Genomic DNA, 24,073 nt, shown 5'->3' with positions numbered 1-24,073 from the left:
AAGGAAGTGGTCGAGCGCGGATGCGCAGTGGTGTCGGCAACACCATATGTTGCATATTGTTGAAAATAAAGCCATGTTTCATCTGACCCCGTGTTTCAACTGGCCCCGCTCTCCCCTAGTTCGTCCTATATTAAAATATAGAAAATAATTGTTTTTACAACAAGGTTTTATTTTATTTCATGATCATTTTGAGCATAAACAATCATAAATCAATAGCAAAATACTACTTTCAGGAAAGTGAACTGTTTCCTTTAAGTATGTCGACCTGAATACGAAATTTATACTTACGCAAACGTCGACCTGAATACGGGCCCAGTACCGAAACAGGGCCACGTCCGACTCAAGTGAGTGGGTTGCGCTAGCAGGACGAAAGCCACATCTACGCATGGATCACTCTCGCTCCACACTCTCGGAAATGGCACGGAGCAAGCAAGGTAAATCGGCCACGAACCTGCGTAACTGGGACTCCCGCCTCCGTTCCAAAGACGATTCTAAAATACTATTCCATTTATTGTATGACTGTATATGATACAGAGACTGAGAGACGAAGAGAGGCAGCTTATCTACATACACATGAGCCCGGGCCCCGAGCCAGTCCCGCTCGACACAGGCCCGGCCAGCCGGCCGGCTGTGGGCTCAACAGCCCAGCGCCCGACATCCTAATATCGCAAATGACTAGAAAATACTTTGATGTTAGAAAAGCATATACAATAAAAAAGGTGAAACGAGTCATAAATTACACAAACATAATTCGCACACTTGCAAAGAAAATAAAAATAAACGAATCTGACGATTCATGTCGACAAAACCAGATCTTTTCCATGTGTATCTGTCGACCGGTGGCGTGCCCTCAGGTACGCTGTACGGTCAAAAATAGAGCTCGCACACGGGCCGCCGCCGGTCGCTCGCCAGGGTACAGCCATCCGCGCGCGCGCACGCGCAGTACCCTGTACAGGACGCACACAGAGAGAGTAACACGGCCGCGCCGTCCGCCGGCACTGTCCACTACACCGCACTACCCGAGTCGCACACTAGACACCGCCACCGCTCAGCTAAGGGGACTACACGTGGGCGGCCGCGCGCCGCCCGCTACCTGGCTACCACAGCGGGCCGCGGTCTCTCCCGGCGCCAGCAGTGTCTCGGAGCGGTCTGCGCCGCCCGGCACCGCGCCGTACGCTGGCTATCGGCTCCCGCGCGGCCGTTGAGCAGTGGCCCCGGCGCCGCCGTCTGTCTGTCTGTCTGTCAGTCGCAGTCCCGCGCTGTCTACGAACCGCTAATCACGAGCACCGCACCGCCAACAACGCATATTGAACCACTTCACCGCGAGCACCGCAGCGCAAACACCGTAATATTGAACCGCTTCACCACCAACGCCGCAATATTGAACCACTTTTCCACGAGCGCCGCACCACTGAACCACCGCACCAGTCACCACTAAACCGCCGCACCATCACGAGTAGAACTGCCGGATCGGTCCGCCGCCCGGCACCTTGTCCACCATGAGTACCGACACCAGCCACCGGCCCACGGCTGTCACTGTCACTGAGCCCAGTCGGTCCCTAACCTACACAGCCGGTCAGTCCGCCGGGCCGGCAGAACGCCGCTCAACTGTCCCGGCCGTGGCGCGGCGAGGCGGGTAGCTTCTTCAGCAGCGGACCCAGGCCGCGGAGGGCGTGCCGCGGCGTGCGAGGCCGCTTCCCCGGCGAGCCGAGCGGCTCCGGCGTGGCGGCCGCCCCGGAAGGACGCGTCTCGAACGAGGACAGCAGGTAGTCGCGGTCTGTAACAGGGCCAGCGGTTAGCAGTGAGCGATCGGCGCTCCGAAAAAAGGCACGCTTTATATCCTTTAAAACTTACCCTGCTTCCAGCATATGGTGTAAACTCTTCACCGAAAGGGTAGGCGTAAGGTCATGCGACCAGGTCAGAGCAATCAACCTTTCACACAACAAAGTTTGGACATGCACCACGACTACCTTGGCTGAGCGATTGACTTTAAAGTTCCAACAATGTGCGAAGGAAATAGTAAGTACAAAGTAAGCGATTTACTTTCGTGATCGAGGCTACAGTAATCCCACAGACACGCGAGAGACACACAGAGCGCCCATCTCTGACCTGTTCCGCTGAGCGGGCAGTCCTCAGCCACGGCCGCGTCTCTCAGGTAGATCAGCGTCTCCTCCAGTGTGGCCGGGTCGGACACGGCCGCCGCCACGGCCGGCACCACAGTCGTCTCCCAGAGCCTCTGTACCCAGCGGATCAGCCGCCACGGCTCGCCGGGAGCCACGCGCGCCGCCGACCACGCCTCGGCTCCGGGCGCGGCCAGCGGCAGCCGGCGGCGGGCGGCGGCGGCCAGCAGCCGGCCGCCCAGCCCGGCCGCCCAGCGGCAGGTACGGAACACGGCGTCCTCGGGCGGGGGCGGCGCGCCGCCGGCCGCCTCCAGCAGGCGGCGCATCAGCCGGCGGCCGGGCAGCGCCGAGAGCGGCGCCGCCTCGGGCCGCAGCTGCAGTAGCGGCAGCGGCGCGCCGTCAGACTCCAGGCCGGCGCCGGCCGCCAGCAGGTAGGAGCCGGCTGGCAGCTGTGCGGCGCGCCGGGCCGCCTCTGCGCCGCCCGACACCGGGTCCAGGTGCGCCAGCAGCGGCCCGGCGCCGGCCGGGAACGCCGGCCACTGCTCGTCGGCCGGCAGCCGCACCAGCGGCAGCTCGGGCAGCTGGGCAGCCAGCGCGGCCAGCACGGCGCGCCCCAGCAGTTCACGGTCCCAGCCGTCCGGCACGTCCAGAATCAGCGCGTGGTGGCCCTCCAGCTGCGGCGGCGGGGAGACATTGTGGTCATAATGAAGTTGACAGCTGTTATTCGAACGAAACAACGATGCAGGTCGTAAGAGTACCTACTGAAGGGACTAAAACACAAATGCCAAAAAGTATCATTCGCCAAGGAGTTAGTGTATCGGCGAAAAAATATGGCATCGTGGGTCATCGCTACCATCACTACCTACAAATGTAAAATGTTGGCCAACGTGAAGAAACGAACATAAGTTTCTGTTCTACAACGCTGCATTGTCGAACGATGAAGACATTGATGTATCACAACACTCTAACAAGCAATTGTTCCGCACAATGCATCACTCGCGATTAAAAAAAAAAACAGCGGGTTGAACATGGCACGGCATTACTAATGAGCCACGCTAGCATCAACCGGGCCGACAAGGCAGCTGCGAGCAGCCCCGGCCACATACCATTCTGCAGTAGAGCTAGCAACGGTCAGTGCGTCACCGTCGTGTTAATGAGACAACCATGTCCAGCTGTGGACAGTCAGTCAGTCGCCCAGCTCGACGAAGGGGTAACTGGGATACCCAGTTACCCAGTAACTGGGTTACCCAGTAACTGAGTAGGGTCAGTATACGGCAAAAGGGACATTGACGCCTTTCAAAGTTCACACCCCACCTCACTGTCTATAATTGCGTGCCACTCACCAGTCGCACGTAGTTGTGTATGACGCTGAGCGGCAGGGCGGTCCCATACGCGGCGTCCTCCGCCGGCCGGAGCGTCACCAGTAGCTCATCCACCTGCTGCTCGCACAGGGTCTGGTGCGGCCCGCGGCCGACGCCGGCCGGGTCCGGTCGCCGCCAGCGGTGCGCGCCGGCGCTGAACGACTCGACGGCGTCTGGCGAGAGGCCCAGCGCCGCCGTCTGGCCGCGCTCCGGGAACGGGTCGGAGCGGGAGCGCTCCTTGCGCGTCAGCGTCAGCGGCCGCTCGTCCGTGAACGCCCTGCCGAGGTAGAGACATATGGTGAGAACCGAAAGAAGGGAAGCAGGTGACACCATAATCATGAAACTCGATAGAGCGAGCAATTATGGCAAAACGTCAGTATGCCACTTGATGATAATGGAGATGAGTTGGGGTTTTGAGCGCTCGGAGTTCGGACCTCCAAGGTATTGGGCGCCCATAATTTTACACCTCAATACATGTGCGCACCTGGCACCCACACTACCCGATGGAGGATGATCTCACCTGTGTAGAGACTGCATGTGCCGGATGAACAGGTTGAAGAGCGACTGGGTGAGCCACTGCCAGTTGGCTGCAGCGCCCACTTTGAGCTGGCCGATGATGTGGCGAGAGGCAGTCAGCCGGCAGACGATGTAGACGGAGCAGACGCGCTCCAGACTGTCCCCTGAGGACAAATAGGCGCACCCAGCGGTCAGGATCAGTAACACGAGAGGGGTCTCATTAGCTATACATTAACTTGCCCGATGGGTTGCGAAAAAAGATAACTGATTGAATTGAAGAAAGTCATTCACTAAACAGTTCCAGGCTATCAACGCGGTGCTTCAAGTTATATGAAAAGCATAGTCTGTTTCTTCCCGGATAAAATACTCGCAGGACCCATTGCTCGACCCCCGCCGGTCCAGTCCGCTGGGCGCTCACCGAGGCTGTCCAGGTAGCGGAGACACTCGGGACTGGCCAGCTGGCGCAGGTTGGTCGCCAGCTGATTGCGCAGCGCCAGCTTCAGCTGCGGACAGTAGTCGACCAGTGTTCGCAGGTGCTGGTCGGAGACACGCAGCGCCGCTAGGTGCAGCACCGTGCTGCCGGACGCGTTCACTGGAGACAAGGGGAGAACAGTCAGTCTGGGGTGACACAGGGATAGACAGGCGAGGCAGAGAAACCACTCGGCCGTCAGCCTGTAGTGATAGGCGACAGTCCAGCCGAAGTACCAGTCGGTCGTCCGACGAAGCTTGCGCACAATTTACCCTTCGCCGGCTTCCAAAAGTCCCACCTGAGGTCTATCGGCTAGCCTGGATTTTCTCATTGTTTGCTTTCATAAAAACACGCAAGCGACAAAATTACAACCAAAGCAACAACCATGAACTGGTATGCATAGCCCGTTATGGCGCCCACCGACAAGCAGCACCTACCTTCGGTGAGCACGGGAATCATGTCTGTGGTCATGTAGACCATCTGCCACTTCTGTAGCAGAAGGCGCAAGCAGCCGGCCGAGCCCACAGAGGCAGACAGGTGGAACAGGCTGTTACCGTCCTGAGGGCGGACAGAGACGATCATAGCACAGTCTGCTGGTCACTTCAGGCAATATGACCGGTAAATGAGCAAGCATCGCAAGTTATCCATTTCAGAGCGGGAACTTGGATAGTGGCTACCGGACAAAATATTACAATGCTGATTGGGTTTGGGTTTTGAGGACGCCCAGACTACGCTAGCTACCGACATCCAAATGATCAAATAAACATGCAATCACGGGGTGGGTAGGCGCACGAGTCAGTAGCCTACCTGGGCTCTCTCGGTGAGGTCCGGAGACGACTCCAGCAGACGTTTCACCTCATCCTCATCAGTTCTGACGATGGCCGCCATCAGAGGCGACATGGTACTAGCCGGCGGCGGCGGCGGCGGCGGCGGCACGGCGGGCGGCCTGATGGAGGAGGAAGTAATAGCGTCACACTCAGACTACAGACACTGATATCCGACGCAAGAGCCCGGGGAGAAGCGCTAAAGGGGTCAACTCAGCTTAGATAAAAAAAGAGCAGATTTTGACAGTGAATGCAAGCGTCTGTAATGACGGGAAACAGGTTCAAATGAACAGCTCTTATACAGACATGACCATAGCTGCGGCTGGAGAGTTTAGATATTATATATCATATAACTCTATCTCATATCATCATCATATAGCAGCACTCATATCATAGTGAGCAGGCGCCTTGGCCGACGGGTGTCACAGCCAAAGCGTCAGCCCTCGTCGGCACCTGCTCGCCATGATATCAAGTGTCTCGATACACCGTCACAGCGCCCACAGCGCCCCTACTCACTGTTCAGCCGTGGCGGCGGCTGCCGGCGCGGCGGACGGCGACACGCTGCTCTCTGTCAGCAGCGGCGGCGGCGGCGGCGGCGGTGACGACGGCGGTGGCTGGGCGGGCAACAGAGACGGGGGCGGCGGCGGAGGGGAGGACGGGGGAGGCGGCGGCGGCGGCGGCGAGGACGGGGGCGGAGACGGGGTACGGGCCGGCGGCGGACAGGAGGGCAGCGGCGGAGGCGGCGACTCTAACTCTGCGGTACCTGGGGATAGGGCGCGCGCGTCACACGCTGGTCCGATGTCCGGATGCCGATCAGAGGCGGCCAGTGCGAACTTTCATCAGCTTATAGGCATGTAGACGTTGAAAACAGCATGATAATTAATTCACCGAAAATTTAGATAAGGTATTTTTTATAGATTAGCAACGAGTTCGCTCTTCACCATCGTCAGCATTAATTGACCTCAAGTCGTTTCTGCCACTCGAATTTCGGTCAATCATCGACTGAGATTGAAAATGGAATATGTGTTTGTGTGGTGTCTTTTATGGTCCACCAGAGGAGACCCGATGCCCTCTCTATCGAGCCCAACCAGTTCTCACGACCAACGACCATCCATCAACTGAAGATAGCCAAAGAATCGAATGTCAGAAACGTGTCAAGTCAACGAAATTGACGAGGATGAACTGCAAACAGCATTAGAAACCTTCGAAACAAGTAAAACATCATACATCTGACAATAATGAGACCCCGGGGTAGAATACCGGTTAATGGCTAGAAGAGAATGAGTTACCCGATGTTAAGTCCCCAGCACCAAACGCATTTACGTTTTAGAAAGTACAACACCGCAATGTTATCCACACCTGATACGCACTACGATGCTGAGTATACTAGGTCTGAAAGTCAGTAGTAAAAGCAGCTGGTCAGCGGTCAGCGTTTCTGATCATTCAGGGAAGCGTGCGAGAGCCGCGAGCCACTGCGGCTTATCATCATGTAAGTTGGATACATACACAGACTTCTCTATTATATAGAGAAGTCTGAGGGCGTGCGGTGAATCGCCATTAACCTGAATTTTCTACCTCAAAATTGAGCATAATTTCGTCTCGGTCACCTACTGTAAGCTGGGATGTCAGGAAAACAATGTAGCATATCGACGAAAAAGAAATAAGCCGTGGAACCTTCTTTTGCCTTCGCAATATTTGGAAATCAGGTAGAATGATTATGTTTAGTACATTAGCTCGCAGTGAGCTAAACGAGCCTGGCTTCCGGGAGAAACTAATACGAACTGACTCTTGGATGTGCAACACTCTTATCGGTCAAAATCCAAGTTTAAAACTATCGCAAGCTCTCGTTAACGATTAAGACTTTCTCAGGGCTTAGCTATCGTATAGCGCTCCGCCTCACCAAACTCACGAGTGACACTCGTATCACGCTCCAAACAAGGACCCTGTGACCTGCTGATTTCATTAGTCTAGGAGGCGCGCGAGTTTACATGGCCCTGAGCTGCTACAGTTAATTGTACATTGTGCAACCCTTGTCGTCAGGTTCAAGGGCACTCGGAAGCCGTGAGTAGAGCGATGAACTAGGCAAGCTGACAGCACTACAGTAAATGCCAACATGGACATTTTACGACTCATGCAGATCAGTACTTACATTGCGTCTATCTCACCTAATGAAATCTCGTGAATATATAGCTACGCTAGTCACTCGTCAGTTACCCGAAAACACGGGAAACTGATCCCAGATCACGTCGCTACCACATGATCCAGTAAAAGCGGGTGTAATTCAGTATCCAACAAAGGCCATGCCGAGGGGAGGGAGTCAGTGCGGCAGCGGGGGAGCAGACTGCGCACCTGGAATCAGCCCGGCGCCGGCGACAAGTGAGTGCATCATGCGACATGCAGGGCGTGCAGAGGCGGCCGGCGTGCTCCTGGACGCGCTGAGGGGCGTGCGGCGGGGCGTGCTGAGGGACCGGAGGCCGCGGCCGCCCTACTTGCAGTGGCCGGCCGGCGGACAGGGCGCCGCCGCCGGCGCTACTGGTCGGCCCGCCTTCGGCCGCCGGTCAGCTCTAGAACAGCGGGCGGCGCGCTCCGTCACCAGGCTGCCGTTAGCGGGCCCGCCGGGGCCACCAGGTCCCACCACCGTGACAGGGACCCATCGGGGCCCACTGAGAGTGCCCGACACCGGAGACCCATTGCTAGCCTAATTCCTTATCTAGAGGCGGAGAGACACGCCAGTTCCAGCACTACCCTAAATTCGGCTGGTTTAACAAAACCTTGGCGCTTTATCCGACAGAGAAATGCTTGTGCCCATGCCTTCCGGGCCTCTGGCTGCATATTATTTGTGCGTTTGCATTTTCCATATAAAATTCATTGACGAAGTAAAATGCACGCAAGGAATAATTAATTCTGCAAATGTTATTCTATCCATGAGAACCTCTGGAAGCGCCAAATGGGACGAGTTTAGTTAGTATCCATTATGAAATACGTTAGTCGTTAATGAGGCGAACCCATATCTTAGCTCCGCCAACCTGCAGCCTAGGAGTCCATTTCTGACACCTGCTGGCCGAGCTGCCCACCACCAGCGGGCTGTGTTAGACCCCTCCTACCCAGCGCGGGGATCATGGCACAGCGGGCACCCATGCACGTGAGATATCCGGGGGGGGGGGGGCGTCCCGGTTGGGGAGGGGGAGGGGGCGGTGCAGAGCCGCAGCAGCCGGCCGCGCGCAGAGGATTGTGTACCGGAAGCCGAGGACAGCGGTGGACAGGACTGATAAGGTCGATATTAGTACACGAGGGAGGCGTTAGGAAGCAGGCTAGCCACAATACAGCGCTAAACCCAGGTCAAATTATGTTCAAATGTTACAATCAGCACCAAAGGAGCGTTTGCTGTTCCCACTGCTATGCCAGCTACTTGACTTCAGGCATTATATCACGCACGATAGCAAGTTTATGGGCAATGTTATTGTTTAGAGTGTTAACCCGCGCCCCACTGGGGGGGGGGCTATTTATAGCCCCCCCTCCCGTTTTTCTGCAATAACTTCCAAACCGCTTGACGGATCGACGCCAAACTTTCAGTACCTTCGGCTGCATCAATTTGACACCTTGTGTCAAAATTTGAACTTCGTAGCTACCATAGGTCGGCCGGAAATGACGTCAGAGTGACGTCATGTTCGTCCGATTTCGACGCAAAAAATTGAACCACGGCAATCGCTCCCAAGAGCTCAGTTTTTAAGCTAGATCCAATTTCTTTGCATGAAAGAACTCAGAATTGACCGCGCTATCAAACTGCTATCTCGGATTTTCAAAATTTTGAAAATTTCGAAAATTTTATATAATAATATTCAAAATTTATATTTTTATATTTTTTTCAAAAAGTTTTTGACTTTTCGAAAAAACCGGAATATATGTGACAGAACGCATGATTATGACTAACTCTAGCAAGTTTTAGCTAAATATCTTCAAAAATGGTCAAGTTATACGCATTATTGCAAAAAATTCACAATTATTAATTTTTCAAATCAATTTTTAAGTACGTATTTGGCATCGTACACCAATATAAATGGCACCATCGTGTTTCTGAGCTCAAACTGCATCCAATAGACACCTTTTTTGTTGAAAAATTTCAACTTCAAAATTTGACCTTTTTTGACCTGAAAGTGACCTGACCTAAGCTAAATTCGACTCAAAATGACCTCGAGTGACATACACGACATCAAATTCGAAATCTATGGCCTAAATGGACCATAAAACATGTGTCACGTGACCGACGCATGATATAATATTTTCGTGACCTGTGATGACCTGACCCTGACCTGAAAATCAAAGTACAAGTTTGGTACCCTCAAGGTATCTAGAGCATCTGTTCACGAGTGTGGAAACCAAAAATGAGCCTGATCTGACTTGTAAGACGGCGGCCAGAGCCCAAAATGTGAACAAGCCAAAGTGCTAATAATTTTTACTTTGACCTGACCTGTGACGTCATCGGTGACCTCGAGGTCAATGAAATTAGGTTTCGCTCGACAGTTTTTCCGGGGCTATCAGACGCCGTTTGAATTTTGACGATCGGCCCAGTAGTTTCGGAGTTAGGAGGGGGGGCTATGAATAGCCCCCCCCCCCCCCCCAGTAGGGCGTGTTATACACAGACCCCAGTGGGGCGCGGGCTAACCCTATTAGTGGCAGGGGGGGGGTTGTTTTTATCCACCCCTCAGGTTTTTCGGGAATATCTCCGAAACCGCTGAAGCTACGATGCTGAAATTTTCTGACTTTTCCTAAAACTAAATTGGGCACATTCCCTGAAAATTTCAAGTTCATAACTTTACCAGGGGCGGCTCCAGAGCACTGGGAATTGGGGGGTCCTATTCGTGAAGCGAGTCATTTGGGCGAAGATCACGATGCTGCACCAGTTTTACGAACAGTGAATGAAAGGTATCATGTGATAACATATACAAAGTTATTGTGCATCCTCTTTTCACACGTTTTTGCTATAATAGGCGGATCCAGGCGTCCAAAAAGGGGGGTTATTTTTTACCTCCCAACATAGGTGCCCTGACACCGCCTATGCATGACCAATACAATTTTAGTCGTTCTCTCATAAGAAAATTGTAACATAACAAGACCATTGCCACCCTTTTTAGAAACAGTACCGACAAAAACCTTATTTACTATACTTTTTGTGTACCCCCAATCTCAATGATCTGTATCCGCCTATGATTTTTGAAAATGCATATTTTTAGGATCCATGTGAATTCCTGGTTCATTCTCTATCGATCGGCAAAAGTTGCGTTAAGATTGGTTCAGAAACCTGGCCGTGATAAACAGTCTAAAATGTATCTGCAATTTGCCCGTTTTTACCCCCCTCTACCCCCCTATTGACATTTTTAATTTTACTTTTTTTAGAAATGTAGATCTCGTTGAGCCACATCGAATGCCGTTTGAATTTTGAAAATCGGCCCATTGGATCTCGAGATATCAAGGGGGGGTCGTAAACAGCCCCCCCCCTGCCACTAATATGGGGTAGCCAGGAGCCTGCCACTAATAGGGTTAACAAACTTAACATTAGTTGTGGTGCTAAAAATAGTTTTCCACACGATGGGTCATGAGCACGACTTTTTCATAAGGAAACAACCATCAACAGGGCGGTGGAAGGACAATATGAAGTCAAGATCTAATGTATTACAGTGTATGACTGAAAACAATGTAAGGAAGGACCCGAATTAGAAGAAACAAAAGTAAAGTAAAATCGACACGAAAATTATATAAAAAGGGAGAGAAGCGATTAGAGATTAACCCTCGCCGGCCGAGGGGGGGGGGGCGGGTGCCGCCCCCCCCTCCCATAGGGTTTTTTCGCGATAGCTCCGAACACGCTGGCGATAGAGAGCTGAAACTTGGCATACCTGACCTTTGATCCAAGCCGGATCTTTTGACACCAACCGCATTTTTGGGTCAGGTCAGGTCACTGACCTATGACGTCATAAGTGAACCTCTGCACGGTCTTCAGATGTCACAACTTCGCAACGCACTCACTGCCAGAGGAGATGTCACAGGGAAATGAAACTTGCAGGATCTAGTATCCATTATGAGTCCCACAACTTGTATATCTCGGATTTTTTCTAAAGGTCATATGAGGTCAGGTCATTTTCGTGACCTCACCATTATAAGTCAATGGGGAAAAATGAAAACTGCTATTCTGGCGCCGGGAACGATCTCCAACTATCTCAAGCACACAGAATCGTGATTTGATGCACTCCTTGCAAGGTTAGATGCGTCACTTTTGCAATGTTGACCTTGCGTGACGTCATTTATGACGTCATCAAGGTCATATTAGTTTTTCGTCAATAACTCTTGATCAAATTGAGCTAGCGAGTCCGGAAAGCCACCAATGGACTCAGGAAGGCCTGCCGAATCGAATGATATGCGACATGACCTCTTTCAACCAACTTCGTGACCTAGGGGTGCTGACCTGACCTTGACCTGAGGTCAACACCCCAAGTTGACCTGACCCGGACAAAAAGTATATCATTCGACGCGCCTGAGCGAGGCGAACACGATGCTGCCAAAATCGGCGCTCTGCGGCCGTTTTTTGCGAAGTTATTCACCAAAAACTGAACCGTACCTTGGGGCACTTGACCTGACCTCAGAGGTCACCGGTTGACCTAGGACCTTAAAATCTGGTACCAATCTCTGCGTCTCGTAACGGCGCACACGCTCGTTTTTTCCGCGACGCGCTAGCTCCACCAGGGGCGAAACGGCGAGGGGGGTCGTACCCCCCCCCCCCTCGGCCGGCGCGTATGTAGAAAACCAATAGGTCCGGCGAGGGTTAAGAAAAAAGAGCAGGCAAGTGAAAGAACAACATAAAAGAAATTAAAAAGGAAGAAAGTGTACTGAGGGAGAGGTCGTCACTCTGTTTAGTATCGGCGGCAGGACCGGGAGCGGGGAGCGCGGCCGGCCGTCGCGCCGACACCGGGTGGGGTGTGGGGGCTCGAGCGCACTAGGCTACAGTGCATACCTGCCATGCTGACGAGCATCCGCTGAAAGTTGGCCAGCTCGGGTCCGAGCGGCTCGGTGGCGGCGGCGCCTTCACCCACCTGGCCGGCCGGCTCCGGGCGGCTCGCCAGGCCCGACGCTTTACCGCCCCCGCCCCCGCCGCCGCCGCCGCCCGGCTTGTTGGGCGGCACGGCCGGCTTGTTGGGCGGCACGGGCGGCGGCACCCCGCGGCCCAGCGGCGGTTTGCGCGCCAGGGCCAGCGGCGGCGCGCCGTTGGGGGGCGGCGCGCCGCCGGCCGCCGGCGTGGTCACGTGGAAGAGCACCTTGCCCGGCTGACTGGCGGTGACCACCTTTGTGCCGGGCGAGGCGGTCACAGAGACGCGCGGAGTGACCCGCACCACCTGCGGCGCGCCGGCAGACGCCGACGGAGACGACGCGCTAAAGGAGGGAGGCAGAGTCAGTAGGGCGGGTAACACTCCAGGGCCTCAGCCTGCAGTCACGGGGCACACAGGCGCCGAGGGATACCCGCAGGCTTCTCCGATCCACATCATCGACCCAGAACGTATAACAGTGGGGTATTCTGAGCCTACTTACTCCCCTTCATGAATACAAAGTTCCCATGAGTACGTCACTGCGTCAGTGTGCAGTCTGTCGCACTGTCCGTTTTCCATCCGTCGATCTGTCTATAACTGACCTGGTGGGCGGCGGCGCCGGCGTCGGCTGGGGTGCCGCAGCCACGCCGTACTGGACGTTACGCAGTGCCACGCCCGGTTGTACGCCGTACGCCACTCCCGTCACTGGGGGTTGGGGTATCAGTGGGTCACCTCAGGTCACCTCAGGTCACCTCAGGTCACACATCGGCTCTCGGTGTAGCGTATCATTTTTTTTTTTATACGAATTGTGCCGCTTACCACCTAAAATAATGGCGTGGGCGACGGAGCTCATATAAGCCAAAACGAGAAAGCAAAGCTGGACACGAGGCAGAAGCAGAAGCTGTCTAACCTTTCATCCTGAGACCACTGGGCACCATAGTGATCATGAAAGCACTTCCCACCCTCCCTTCCTCGCACCCTCCGACTCACTGGGCGCCGACACCGGCTGGCTGGAGACGGTCGCCGTCGGCTGCACCGCCTTGGTGATGTTGGCCGCCATAGCAGTGAGGTCGTCAGGCGGCGGACCCCCCACTGGTGACACGGCCCGGCGCACGCCCACTTTGGGTGGCGTCAGCGTGCTCGCTGCATGACACGCACAACGGCGAACGAGCGTTACGGACGAGACGGGACATAGCGAGCGCGCCATGATCACATGACGGTCCCAGAGGCACGACGGCAGGGACAGCACGTGATAGAACGCGACATGACACGACAGGACGCGAGAGAACGCGAGAGAGCTCGACAGAAGCAATAGAAATTGACAGGACAATATTGAACTGAACTGCACGCGATAGGGCGTGTCAGGAGTAGAACAGCACACGAGATAAAGCAGAACGCGACAGCACAAATCACAATAGCAAACACGGCACGCGAGACTGGAACGCGGGCCCCTCGGTTGGAGAGCACTATGGACAGCATAGAGTTTTCAGCTGATCTGGTGCGGGCGACGTAACGATATGCAGCCAGTTACATTCTCCCAGCATTGGATTGTCCCGTAACATGTACCATGTTGTCCCTCGTATGTGTGCACGAATTTATGTGTACTGTGTAGTCCAGACGAATATGAGAGTAGTCCAGACTGGCTAGGACTTAAGTAGGTTTGCCGTCTCTTACCAGTGCTGGTGCCGGGTCGAACACCACCCGCCGACACCGCCGGCTTGCTGGGCAGCTGCGGCGGCAGGGTGGCCGGTCCGCCGGGCCGGGGCGACGTCGGGCCCGAGGCGTACCGTCCCGAGCCGCCGCCGCCGCCAGCCATCGAGTTAGCCTGCAAACGCACAGATATACGGTCAGACAGACAAAACTCGGCACGCAAAGACGCCACGACAATGGTGCAGCAGAAGGCTGACTACTTGGCGACTAAAGAAAAGCATGCTAGTGTCATCAGCCTTGTGGTATTGTCTCCCTGCATTATTGGCGGCGGCGAGTGACGTGAGGTACGTAAACAAATCGTCCTGGTTCGAAAGACCGCTGGCATCAGTTAGCAGATAACAAACCAGCGCCACAGAGTGGTCCCGCCTGGGAGCCCTCTATCCACCGATAGCGACGAGCGGGGACTCCCGCCCGCCCAGCAGACACGGCAAGCTGAGTAGCCGACGGCGGGCGCCGCAATCGCCATCTTTGGGCGTCGTGATGTTATATTTCTTCATTTTTACATTTACATATCATTTCTACCTTGGCATGCCTAATCATGCTTACCACATTGTCGTCGCTGTCACGCAGTGCATCTAGATCGGAAAAAGCTTTGATCCCAGATTTGGTAACCTAGTGTCAGGCGCTGCGCGAACGGGCTCAGTGGCCAGTTACCCCGCACATAAACCATGTCCGATGTCCATATATGGCTTCCAGCTACAACCGGGTGCTGGCTGCTGCATGCCAAGTCACACCTCCAGCGGGCGGTCTGCACCATACACCTCACAACATGTCCTGCTCCTACCAAAACTCGGCAACTAATACATCACCCACATCAGCCCGGTCGCTCAGCAGTCACATCACACGAGTCTCATAACACATCATACGTCAGTACGATGTGTAAGGTAGTTATCGACAGGTGGTTATCGATTCCTACCTGGAACATGGCGACCTGATGCGCCTCGGAGAGCTGGTTTTTGAGCCGGTCACACTCGCGCTGGAGCTTCTCGTGCTCGGACAATAGGTCCTGGTACCTGTGGACATAGGGACACGTGATTCTGATACTGTGGACATGACAACAGGTATACGGTCAGGCACGGGGTACTGGAACTGTAGGCACGCGCGCAGGCGGATGTTGACGTGTTTTGTCAGATTCGTAACACGCTCCGGGGACTTCTCCGATACCATAAAACCGCACAGAGTATGCATAAAAAGCACAAACAATGCCGGCTCCATCACTCAATAGAATTTCGAATGGTGAGCTGGCTTCATGGGATATTTTCTTTTACGTTGCCGCACATAATAGTGGCATCTATCGTCACTGAGTGTCCCAGTGCTGTATCTACTCAACATCATTTAACACCATGCTACGAGACCGGTACCTACCGGTCAATGCCCCATATTCCTAAACCCACTCACGGGGTCAGTGTGGCGCATATCAGCACCATCACAACCGTTACATTGTAACATGACGCGTGCACGCGCCAGCCACCCGCCCTCAGTCAGGGTCGACCATACTGGGCCCATGGAAGGCCGGTGGACACGGTGGGTGACTCACGCGCGGCACAGCGGGCCCGGCCGCAAACACAAAAACCGCGCCCAGCCGGCCGCATTCGGCACAACCGGCGCCGCGCACGGCAGGCCCGGACACGGCACGGACGGCCCAGTCGCCGCGGCCAGCGTCATGACAAAGACATTGGGTGGAGAACGCTGAGCACGGCTGCTGGCAATGGGTACGCAAATAGGGAATGAAGGGTGCGCAGGACGCACATGTAAAGAGTGCGCGCAGGAGCACAGGGTTCGGATTACATGACGAGCCATAGCTGATCGCTTGATACTTTATTCATACCTGGCAGAATAGATACAGCTGTAAGCAATACGCATTGTTTCAAAGGTCAACCGGAAAACGTGTGACGAAAGCATGCACTGCATCATAATCCTCGCACTCGACCCACTCGTCCTAGGCAATGAGCGAGTCACCCAGCGGGAAAATGCCTCCGAAACGCTGTCGTACCGTTTTTCCTCGGTGGCCAGGGCGTGTTTGAGCTGCTGACGCTGGTTGGCGCAGTCGGACATGTGGCGCTCCAGCTCGGCCTCCATCTGCAGCGACTTCTTGGACTCCTCCTCCAGGCCCTCGGCCATGTTCTCGGCGCGGCCCTTCTCCTCCGAGAGGATCTGCCGAGACACGGGGATAGACATCAGGACCAGATAATATTACTCCGATCTCGCAAGAATGGATTGAGTGGGTGGGGATTCTTCAGAGTCGAAAACATAAGAACGCGCTCAAACCTCTTGGTGTGACCAATACTTGGCGCTGCATTTCCCAAAGTCGCCAAGCAATAAACTAAGATACGAAAATGCTCAAAGTCTGTATATAGTAAGTCTGTATAGTAAAAGGCTAATAAAAACAACACCTAGGAAAATGCTCAAAATAATTTATTACCGGAACTACAGCTGCGGAGAAAAGAACATTAACACTGTCTATCGAAATAATTTATAATTTATTTAAAATCTCTCGAATCTATCGAAATCGAAATATCGACGCAGAACTGTCAGTCCTCGGCCTCGCCTTATTGCTTTATCATCGTGGCATTGTATCAGTAACTTATTGATGAGAATTAAAAACTCGCAACTGGTGATGACAGGACAGCACGTGAGAATGACAAGGTCGCTGGATATACCTAAAACAGGTCACAGGGCAGGATGATACGTGATACAGATTGTTATATTATGTGGAAATGAATGATACGAGTAAAAGGCTAATGCTTAGATAACATAAAATGACATGACCGAGAATCGAACCCGCCCTCTCCGCCGCCATAACAGCGGCGTTGACTGCCGCGCCGGTCACTGCCGGCGCCGTCCGATGCCCAGTGATGTCACACCAGTGACGCCCTGTGCCGCCGCCTCTGCCGGCGTCTGTTTACGTTGGCGCCTCGGGCGGACATCATGTTTATCGCAGAGCCAGCGGCCGAGAGCAGTGAGCGCCCCGGCCGCCGGCCGGCCGCAGCGGTTAGTGCACGGCACGGCGCTCAGTGCACCGCCGTCCACCAGTCGCCTCAGGAGGGGTACTGAGTGACAACGGCGTGCACTGGGACTGGGCAGTTGATAACGAGACAGGCTGTGGTTGTGGGTGGTTTTAAATCACATCCAGTCATTGTCCCACGGACGACAGCGAGCGATCGTCGCCTTTTACCCAGCTTTACACTCGACCTTAGTCGCCTGTGTGTCCGAGCTATGTCGCCCAGTGCCCGGCCTTAGGCGCCGTGCGTCCGACCTCAGCCGCCGTGTTCACAATTCGACGCTAATCGTCCCACAGTGCAGCAGCGCTGCAGCGCGGCCTCCGAGTGGCCGCCGCGGCGTGCCGCCATCTTTTCCGGGGTGTGATTTGGTCCGGCCCGGTTGACACGCCAGGCGCCGTGAGGAAACTTCCCACGTGCTGTTCGGGGGAGGGGAGGGGAGGGGAGGGAGGGGCCGGGCGAGTGACCGACGTGGGAGCGCAGCGGGTTACTGCCGGTACGGCGCGGCCGGACGGAGAGCGCCACTCACTCGCCACTCACCAGTCAGCCGTCAGTCGGCCGGCACACAGGCTCACAGAGAGATCAGAGTGCTGACAGCTCTGTCAGCACTCTGAGCTGACAGAGCTGTCAGCACTGTCAGCACTGTCAGCACTGTTTGTGAGCTCTAGCTCACAAAGAGCTAGGCTGTAGTTTAAAGAGCTCACCGATATAAACTATCGGTGAAAACCCATTAGCCCAGGGTTACGCAGAGTTCACAGCAGGGTTGGCATTTTTGCCGGCAAAAACTAGTTTATGCCATTTGCCGGTTTAAACCGGCTTTAACCGGCAAAAAGTGGCAAAAACTGGCAAAAACTAAAAACCATCACAATGATATGCCTAGACATGGATTTGAACATGAAACATCTTAAGAAGAATTCGGTGAAAGCTTTATGCTTTCAAACAGAAGTGACATTGACCGTTGAAGTGTTCTATAACTCAAAAACACTTTCATGGGCTTTCCATAAGGAACCAGTAAGACGCCTTTTGGGGTTGACAAATGAGCCAGTGCAAGAGTGAGTCCTGCACAATCAGAAGTGCGAAGGGGTATCTGCCACTGATATGCGCACGGCACCCTACCGTGGCAGCTTTGCCCACTCTCCCCTACATGGAAATGCATTCTGTGGGGGATGTCTACCGACAATCGACATGCATAGACATTTTAAGCAGGGATAAGTAATGAGGCAAACTTCAGAATGTTTGGTGCATCTCTATAACATCCAGAAATGCATTTGTACATTTCAGATCCATTCCTAACTAGACAAGTTGTGGTTTGGGCCACCTGAGTTTTATCCAGTTTTTGCCAGTTTTTGCCACCGGGGTTTCTGCCAGCCGGTTTAAACCGGTTAAAACCACTGGCAAAAACCAGTTTTTGCCACCCATTGCCAACCCTGGTTCACAGGAAGCTAACAGCTCACGGAATTCAAGGTCACGGCCTCACAACAGCCACAGCACACAAAACTCGCTAAAACCAGCCAAAGGTATGCCCACAGTCCACCGTCGCGCCTCTGACATCGCGTTGTCAACAGCCCACTTCCCTCCCCCACCCCCGCTCTACTCCAGTAACCCGCGTGCGAGATTGCCAGCCTGTGGAATGAAAGCCTGGCCTTGCCTTCAGCGTTCGGGTCCAGTAATGGGCAAGCTGTGGGTGACAGAATTGGGTCGTATCGTATTCGCTTTCCCATCTGACACAGGTAACACAACGCCAGCCGTCTAGTTATATCCAGTTCTTCCGTCAATGTTCAGTGCTCAGTGCTCAACCAAAAGTAACAGATAACAAAGGCAGATGCTGCTGTGTGCTAGCGTCGCCGCCCTACATGAACAATTGCAATAAAACAGATCCAATTTTATTTTTTAAAGATTTCTACCTCCTCATTCTTACCACTACCGTGACCGTTTCATCCTTTTTTAACGGGTTTAGGTAACTAAATAACTATCCAAGCTCAAAGTGAATACCAATAGGTCGTTTTGGCGAACACCATATAATGACCAGCTACTGAGGGACTTCTGCTGTCTAAATAGAAGCATTAATAGAAGAAACGAATCCTAAGCCTAAACATAAACCTAAGCTTCAACACATTATCCACCCCATCTATCCTTCAGAGCCGAGTAATGTCTTAGCCAACATCCGTCGAAGAGAGCAATGATGTCAGGAGGTCCTCCTGGGCGCGGGGTCACCGCACAGCGGCCGAGTCGACGATGCCCCCTCCTCCCGCCTCCCACTTCCCCTCCCCGTCTGTCACCTGACACCGGGCTCAATTCTGGTGCGGCATTACGATGCATTGATCACGCTCCGACACAATCAGAAGATGGTTATTAAACTAGAGCTCACGAAACTGGATCACAAAGCTTACCTTACAAACTTACAGCATGTTATAGTGCATTGAAAGCATCATTGAAGTTTTTTGTCGTTGAAGGTTTGTAATCAGTGTCGATAGGTCAGTGTTTATATCAGTGACCTTAACTCTGGATACACCTCAGCCCGTCGGGCAATCGCAAATAAATAAAGAATCAAACAGCACCATGAAAACGAACGGCCCATAACCACGGGAGAAAGGTTAACACCGGCATCAAAATGAAATGGACGGCCCGTGATCACGAAGCTGCTCACTCGGGGCGACATACAGCCTTTGACAGACCAAAGCCGTCGCCTCACACCTTCCTCGGTTTCTCTGGTCCATTCTGACCACCGGACCGACGTGACCGCTCTAGTGCCCGGGGCTGCGCGGACCCGGCGACCGGGTCGGAGGGGACGGGGCGGGGCGGCGCGACCTTGGAAGGCACGGCAGACGCAGCCTCCCCCCCCCCTCCCCCTCCACGTCTCATCAGCCCCCCCCCCCCAGCCGAGCGGAGAAGACGGATGTGTGTCCGTCTGGAGCTGCGACTAACTGGTGGTGACGGGTACACGGCCAGGGGCAGTGGGGGCGCTCGGGAGGGGGAGGGTGTCGGCACTATAGCCGTCCCACCGGCGCAAGCGGGTCAGTGGGAGTATTATCCCGAGTTCCAGCTCGGTTTCCCGTTTTACCGACAGCTCAGAGAGTATGTGCCCATGGGCTAGCGCCCTTTGGACATACATTACTAAGCACCCAACAAACTGCACTTAACGTTGCGATGTTTCAGGGGCCTAATTCAACTGCATTATTGCTCCCCGGTTTCCAGTCACAGCTGAATCTGTCCGGTCCCCAGCGACAGTACCTGGGTCAGATCCTCAGACCGTTTCCGCTCCTCGATGTACTTTGTGATGACCTTTTTCCTCTCAGCCAGGAGCAGGAGCACCATGTGCTTCTGTCGATGCCGCTCCTCCTCCAGCGTCTCGGCCGTCTTCTTCAGCTCCTTCTCCACCTGCACAAAGAGTGAGACCCGTTCTTAGCATCGGATGATGGTTCAGTGCTCATAATATTTCAGAATAGTGTTATTCCATACAGCACAGTTTAAGCTACATGACCAAACGCCTCCAGTATGGTTTAAATAGCGATGCAGACAAAGACCGTAGTACGAAGCCCCAACAAACACCATGTAAACGTACCTTCTTTTTGGCCTGCCGTTCTGTTTCTAGCTCTTGTTTGAGGCGCGTTCGCTCCTTCTCCAAGGCGTAGGTCACGTCATCACCCTGGGCGGTGTCATGCGCGTGCTTCGCCTTTTCTTCCTCCAGCTCCTGAACGGCCTGGGGTAGGGATGGGACGGTTAGCTGACGGGATAGACAGGTAACCATGGGACTGACGCCAAGTCTGTCGGAGCTAGCGACGACGAGCGACATTGCGGTGATTGGTGTAAAAAGAATTGTGGAGCTTATCCAAAAATACAAACAATCTTTCACAAAAAGAAGAGCAAGTAAAATCCCAGATAGTAGCCCATTAGGTCTCATTGGTACCACAGCTGCTGCTGAGGACTTACCTTGGCGTGCCGCGCCTCGGCGTCTCGGAGGTACTGAGCCATCTTCAGCTGAGCGGCCCGTTGTGCCAGGATTAGATTCTCCAGCGACGCCATCTGATTGTCGGCCATCGAACGTATCAACGCCTCGTCCACCTGTGAATGGGGGCAAGGAAACATCAGACTTCGCTGGGCAAGCACGCACGACAGAAATAGTTATCAGACGTGCACATAATTAAAGACATTCAGTTTTTACCTAAGGCGCACAACTTAAAATGAAGATGAATGATGCCTTTAACAGTAAACGGATATGAGCTAACCATACCCTCAGAGTTACGACTGTAAGTATATGCAGACGAATTAGATCAGTCGCGTGCATCACCTACCATTTGATGTTTGGCGTGCGTGCTGTCCCTCTGAAGAGCCATCACTGGATCTGTCAGACTGAGCTTCCCATAGCGAGCCTGACACAGCATGTGCTTCACCTTTTCATTCTGAAACAGATAATCCTTGTGTCACACCGTAAGACTTCTGTCAAAAGTTGGCATTCGATATTAACTTATAAATCACAGCTGAATCGAGGCAAAACTTCATGCGTAATCGATTACGACTTACGAGCACGCACGATAACAATCACGTAATGCATCTAAGTACTATCGAAAAACGCATTAACTATGATACACTTCACGTTTTACATTCAGCATAAAACCTATGGTAGGCCTTGGCCAAAATGAGACACACTAAGGAAAGAGCTGCAAGTGAAACGAGCACTTCTAAACGAAAAAAGTCGTGATGTAACGCAACAGATTTCGACTTTTGATCTCCCGTGGATCCGGGGAAGACGTTAACAGCGTTCTTCCTGCCAGTGTGATATCATTGGCGCCAGGCAAGAGCCAGACATGCGCTCCAGCCAGAACATTCATCGTCGGGATACATCCGGGGCGCGCACTACACCCTTATGGCCACTGGACTGGTCTTGGGTGATCACATTCGTACCACATCTCAGTGGCAGCTCACTCAGGCCACTGGCGAAGCTGCCAAATTACCCAACACACCATTAAGATGATTTTATGTGTGTCAATCAGATCCTGAGACCTGGGACCATTACCTACCTTCTCAGCGCACTCTATGAACCAGTAATTATAGTAATGCATATTCAAAGCCTTATTCATCCTTATTTTGGTCTGATTCATCTCCAAATAGTTAGCAAAACTGTGAAGGCAAGTGAGATGACAATGCTAGAAGTAATTGTTAAAAAGGCATGCTGTTACTTATGATAGCAGGCAATGGCAAAGCATTCCATCATGTCAGGACTCAGGTGAGTCAGGTGAGTGGTAAGCACAGGACTGGGTGTCAAGAGACAATACTTGCTCATCTGAACTTGGTCCTGTATGGTTCTCATACTGTTTGCTAATATTCAAAAGGAAAATAAGAGCATTTATGCCCACATGCATCTGATGCATGTTTGACCTATAGCTCCCCAAGGCCATAGGATTGGGAAGTTCAGGAATCCCACATGCTTTTAAGATTTCATAGGCTCATCACACTAACCATAAGGGGTGTGTACTCTTGAGTAAATTCTAATGTAATTTGAAAATGGCAACAAGTCTTCCGAAACAACTTCGAGAACATTGATCGTATTTGTGTATCAGTGTGTTTAATTCAAAATATTTGTAAAAATGTGCAAAACTATTTAATGATGCAATGCAGAACCACACTGGTACATTTAGAACAAAACAAGGAAATCTAGCATATCACATATCTGATCCTTACCTTCAATGTTGCTATCACAACATCACGGGCTTGTAGCTCTCCCTCTAGGCAGCTGAGCAGCTTGAGCAAATCAGCTTTGCTAAGCTCCATTTTAGGATTTCTCTGTAAAGGAGATTTTAGTCACTGAAGTCATTGAAGGTGAGAAGTGAGAATGGCAACAAAGAGTGCACACAAGGTTTACAGATCATCAGCCACAAAGTGGTCAGTCACAACTATAAGCAAACCATAGACCCCTTGCAACCACAAACATATTTGATATTTTAGGGAAAACCATCTAAAAACCAAGTAAAAAAGCAAGGAACTACTGGAAAATAAGCCAAATAGCCATTAACCCTTAGCCATTAACATCCTGACAAGTGACATGTAGGTACCAAGGTCTTGTTGATAAACATAGGCTGAGGCATTATTAATATTCAGCATTCCACTTACCTTTAATGTAACAGGATCAATATCTGGAGGCTCATAATTTTGTCCTGAATCATTACTGCTCATCGCTGCCTGTGTATCCTTCGGAATAGCTCCGTGCGTACTGGCTCCACCATTACTTGGTGAATTTGAAGACATTTTGGAAGCCATGACAAAGTTGCTTGTAAAATTACAACTCTGAGCTTGATGCCACTAGCAAGTGTATATAGTATGATGTGCTAAGATGTAAAAGTTTATGATTAAGTGACAAATGTTGCCCAGATTATAGTGTGCATCATCTATCAGCAAACACTTCTTCAGATTTCATCTGTAAAGCTGGGCCATCAAGAACTTCAAGCTTTTCAATAGATCATGCCTTACTTTTCAAGAAACATTCATCAGATTTACTTCTGAAAGTTATCCAAAATCTTTCAACTGTTGTAACGACACGTTCAGATTTCTTGCAAGGCTGAGGCCACGGTCCCCAGCCTTTGATCTTGCAAGGTTTTATAATGTAATACCACACCAACTGTATTACTTCAATTATGAAATCAACCTCAACTATTTCATTTATAAGAATATGCACAAGTTATGCGATTATCCCGTGTCTGAGCGGCCAAGATCACATAAGAAAACACAAAAGTCACAAAACACAGTGCAAAACACACAGACACACAACACCATCGCCACCATCGCCCACTTTCTGTGATTTGAGACAAAAGCACCATCTCCATGCCTTAGGAATTAGCGACTAAATTTTAGACGCTCGGTAAGATACAAAATTAAACAAAGATTAGCAAGCTAGAGAAATACTGCCCATTCATGTCTGTTTCAGAAATTGTAATCAATACATTTTATTATAATTCCGCTGATTTTTTTGCAGAACGGCACGATGAAATGCGAATTAAGTTTGATTG

General features: G+C 52.5%; 1 protein-coding gene across 1 annotated transcript; it reads right to left on the bottom strand.

The window, feature by feature from the left end:
* Nucleotides 1-492: 492 nt before the first annotated feature.
* On the bottom strand, nt 493-23,839 carry LOC122386275 (cortactin-binding protein 2-like). Its single transcript, XM_043375318.1, has 20 exons — nt 23,181-23,839; nt 22,752-22,853; nt 21,365-21,472; nt 21,003-21,134; nt 20,635-20,772; nt 20,304-20,450; nt 16,067-16,227; nt 14,990-15,086; nt 14,038-14,188; nt 13,354-13,506; nt 12,966-13,068; nt 12,294-12,709; nt 5,807-6,053; nt 5,274-5,412; nt 4,904-5,024; nt 4,416-4,589; nt 4,002-4,161; nt 3,464-3,758; nt 2,110-2,794; nt 493-1,777 (listed from the first exon to the last, which is right to left on the bottom strand). The coding sequence occupies exons 1-20, from the start codon at nt 23,325-23,327 to the stop codon at nt 1,605-1,607; spliced, it is 3,849 nt and encodes a 1,282-aa protein (XP_043231253.1). The 5' UTR covers nt 23,328-23,839; the 3' UTR covers nt 493-1,604.
* Nucleotides 23,840-24,073: the final 234 nt, after the last annotated feature.

This window comes from Amphibalanus amphitrite, unplaced genomic scaffold (genome assembly GCF_019059575.1).
Source record: "Amphibalanus amphitrite isolate SeventyFive unplaced genomic scaffold, NRLGWU_Aamphi_draft 000015F_arrow, whole genome shotgun sequence".
In the NCBI taxonomy this organism is placed as follows: domain Eukaryota; kingdom Metazoa; phylum Arthropoda; class Thecostraca; order Balanomorpha; family Balanidae; genus Amphibalanus; species Amphibalanus amphitrite.
This window is presented reverse-complemented; position numbering and strand designations above follow the sequence as displayed.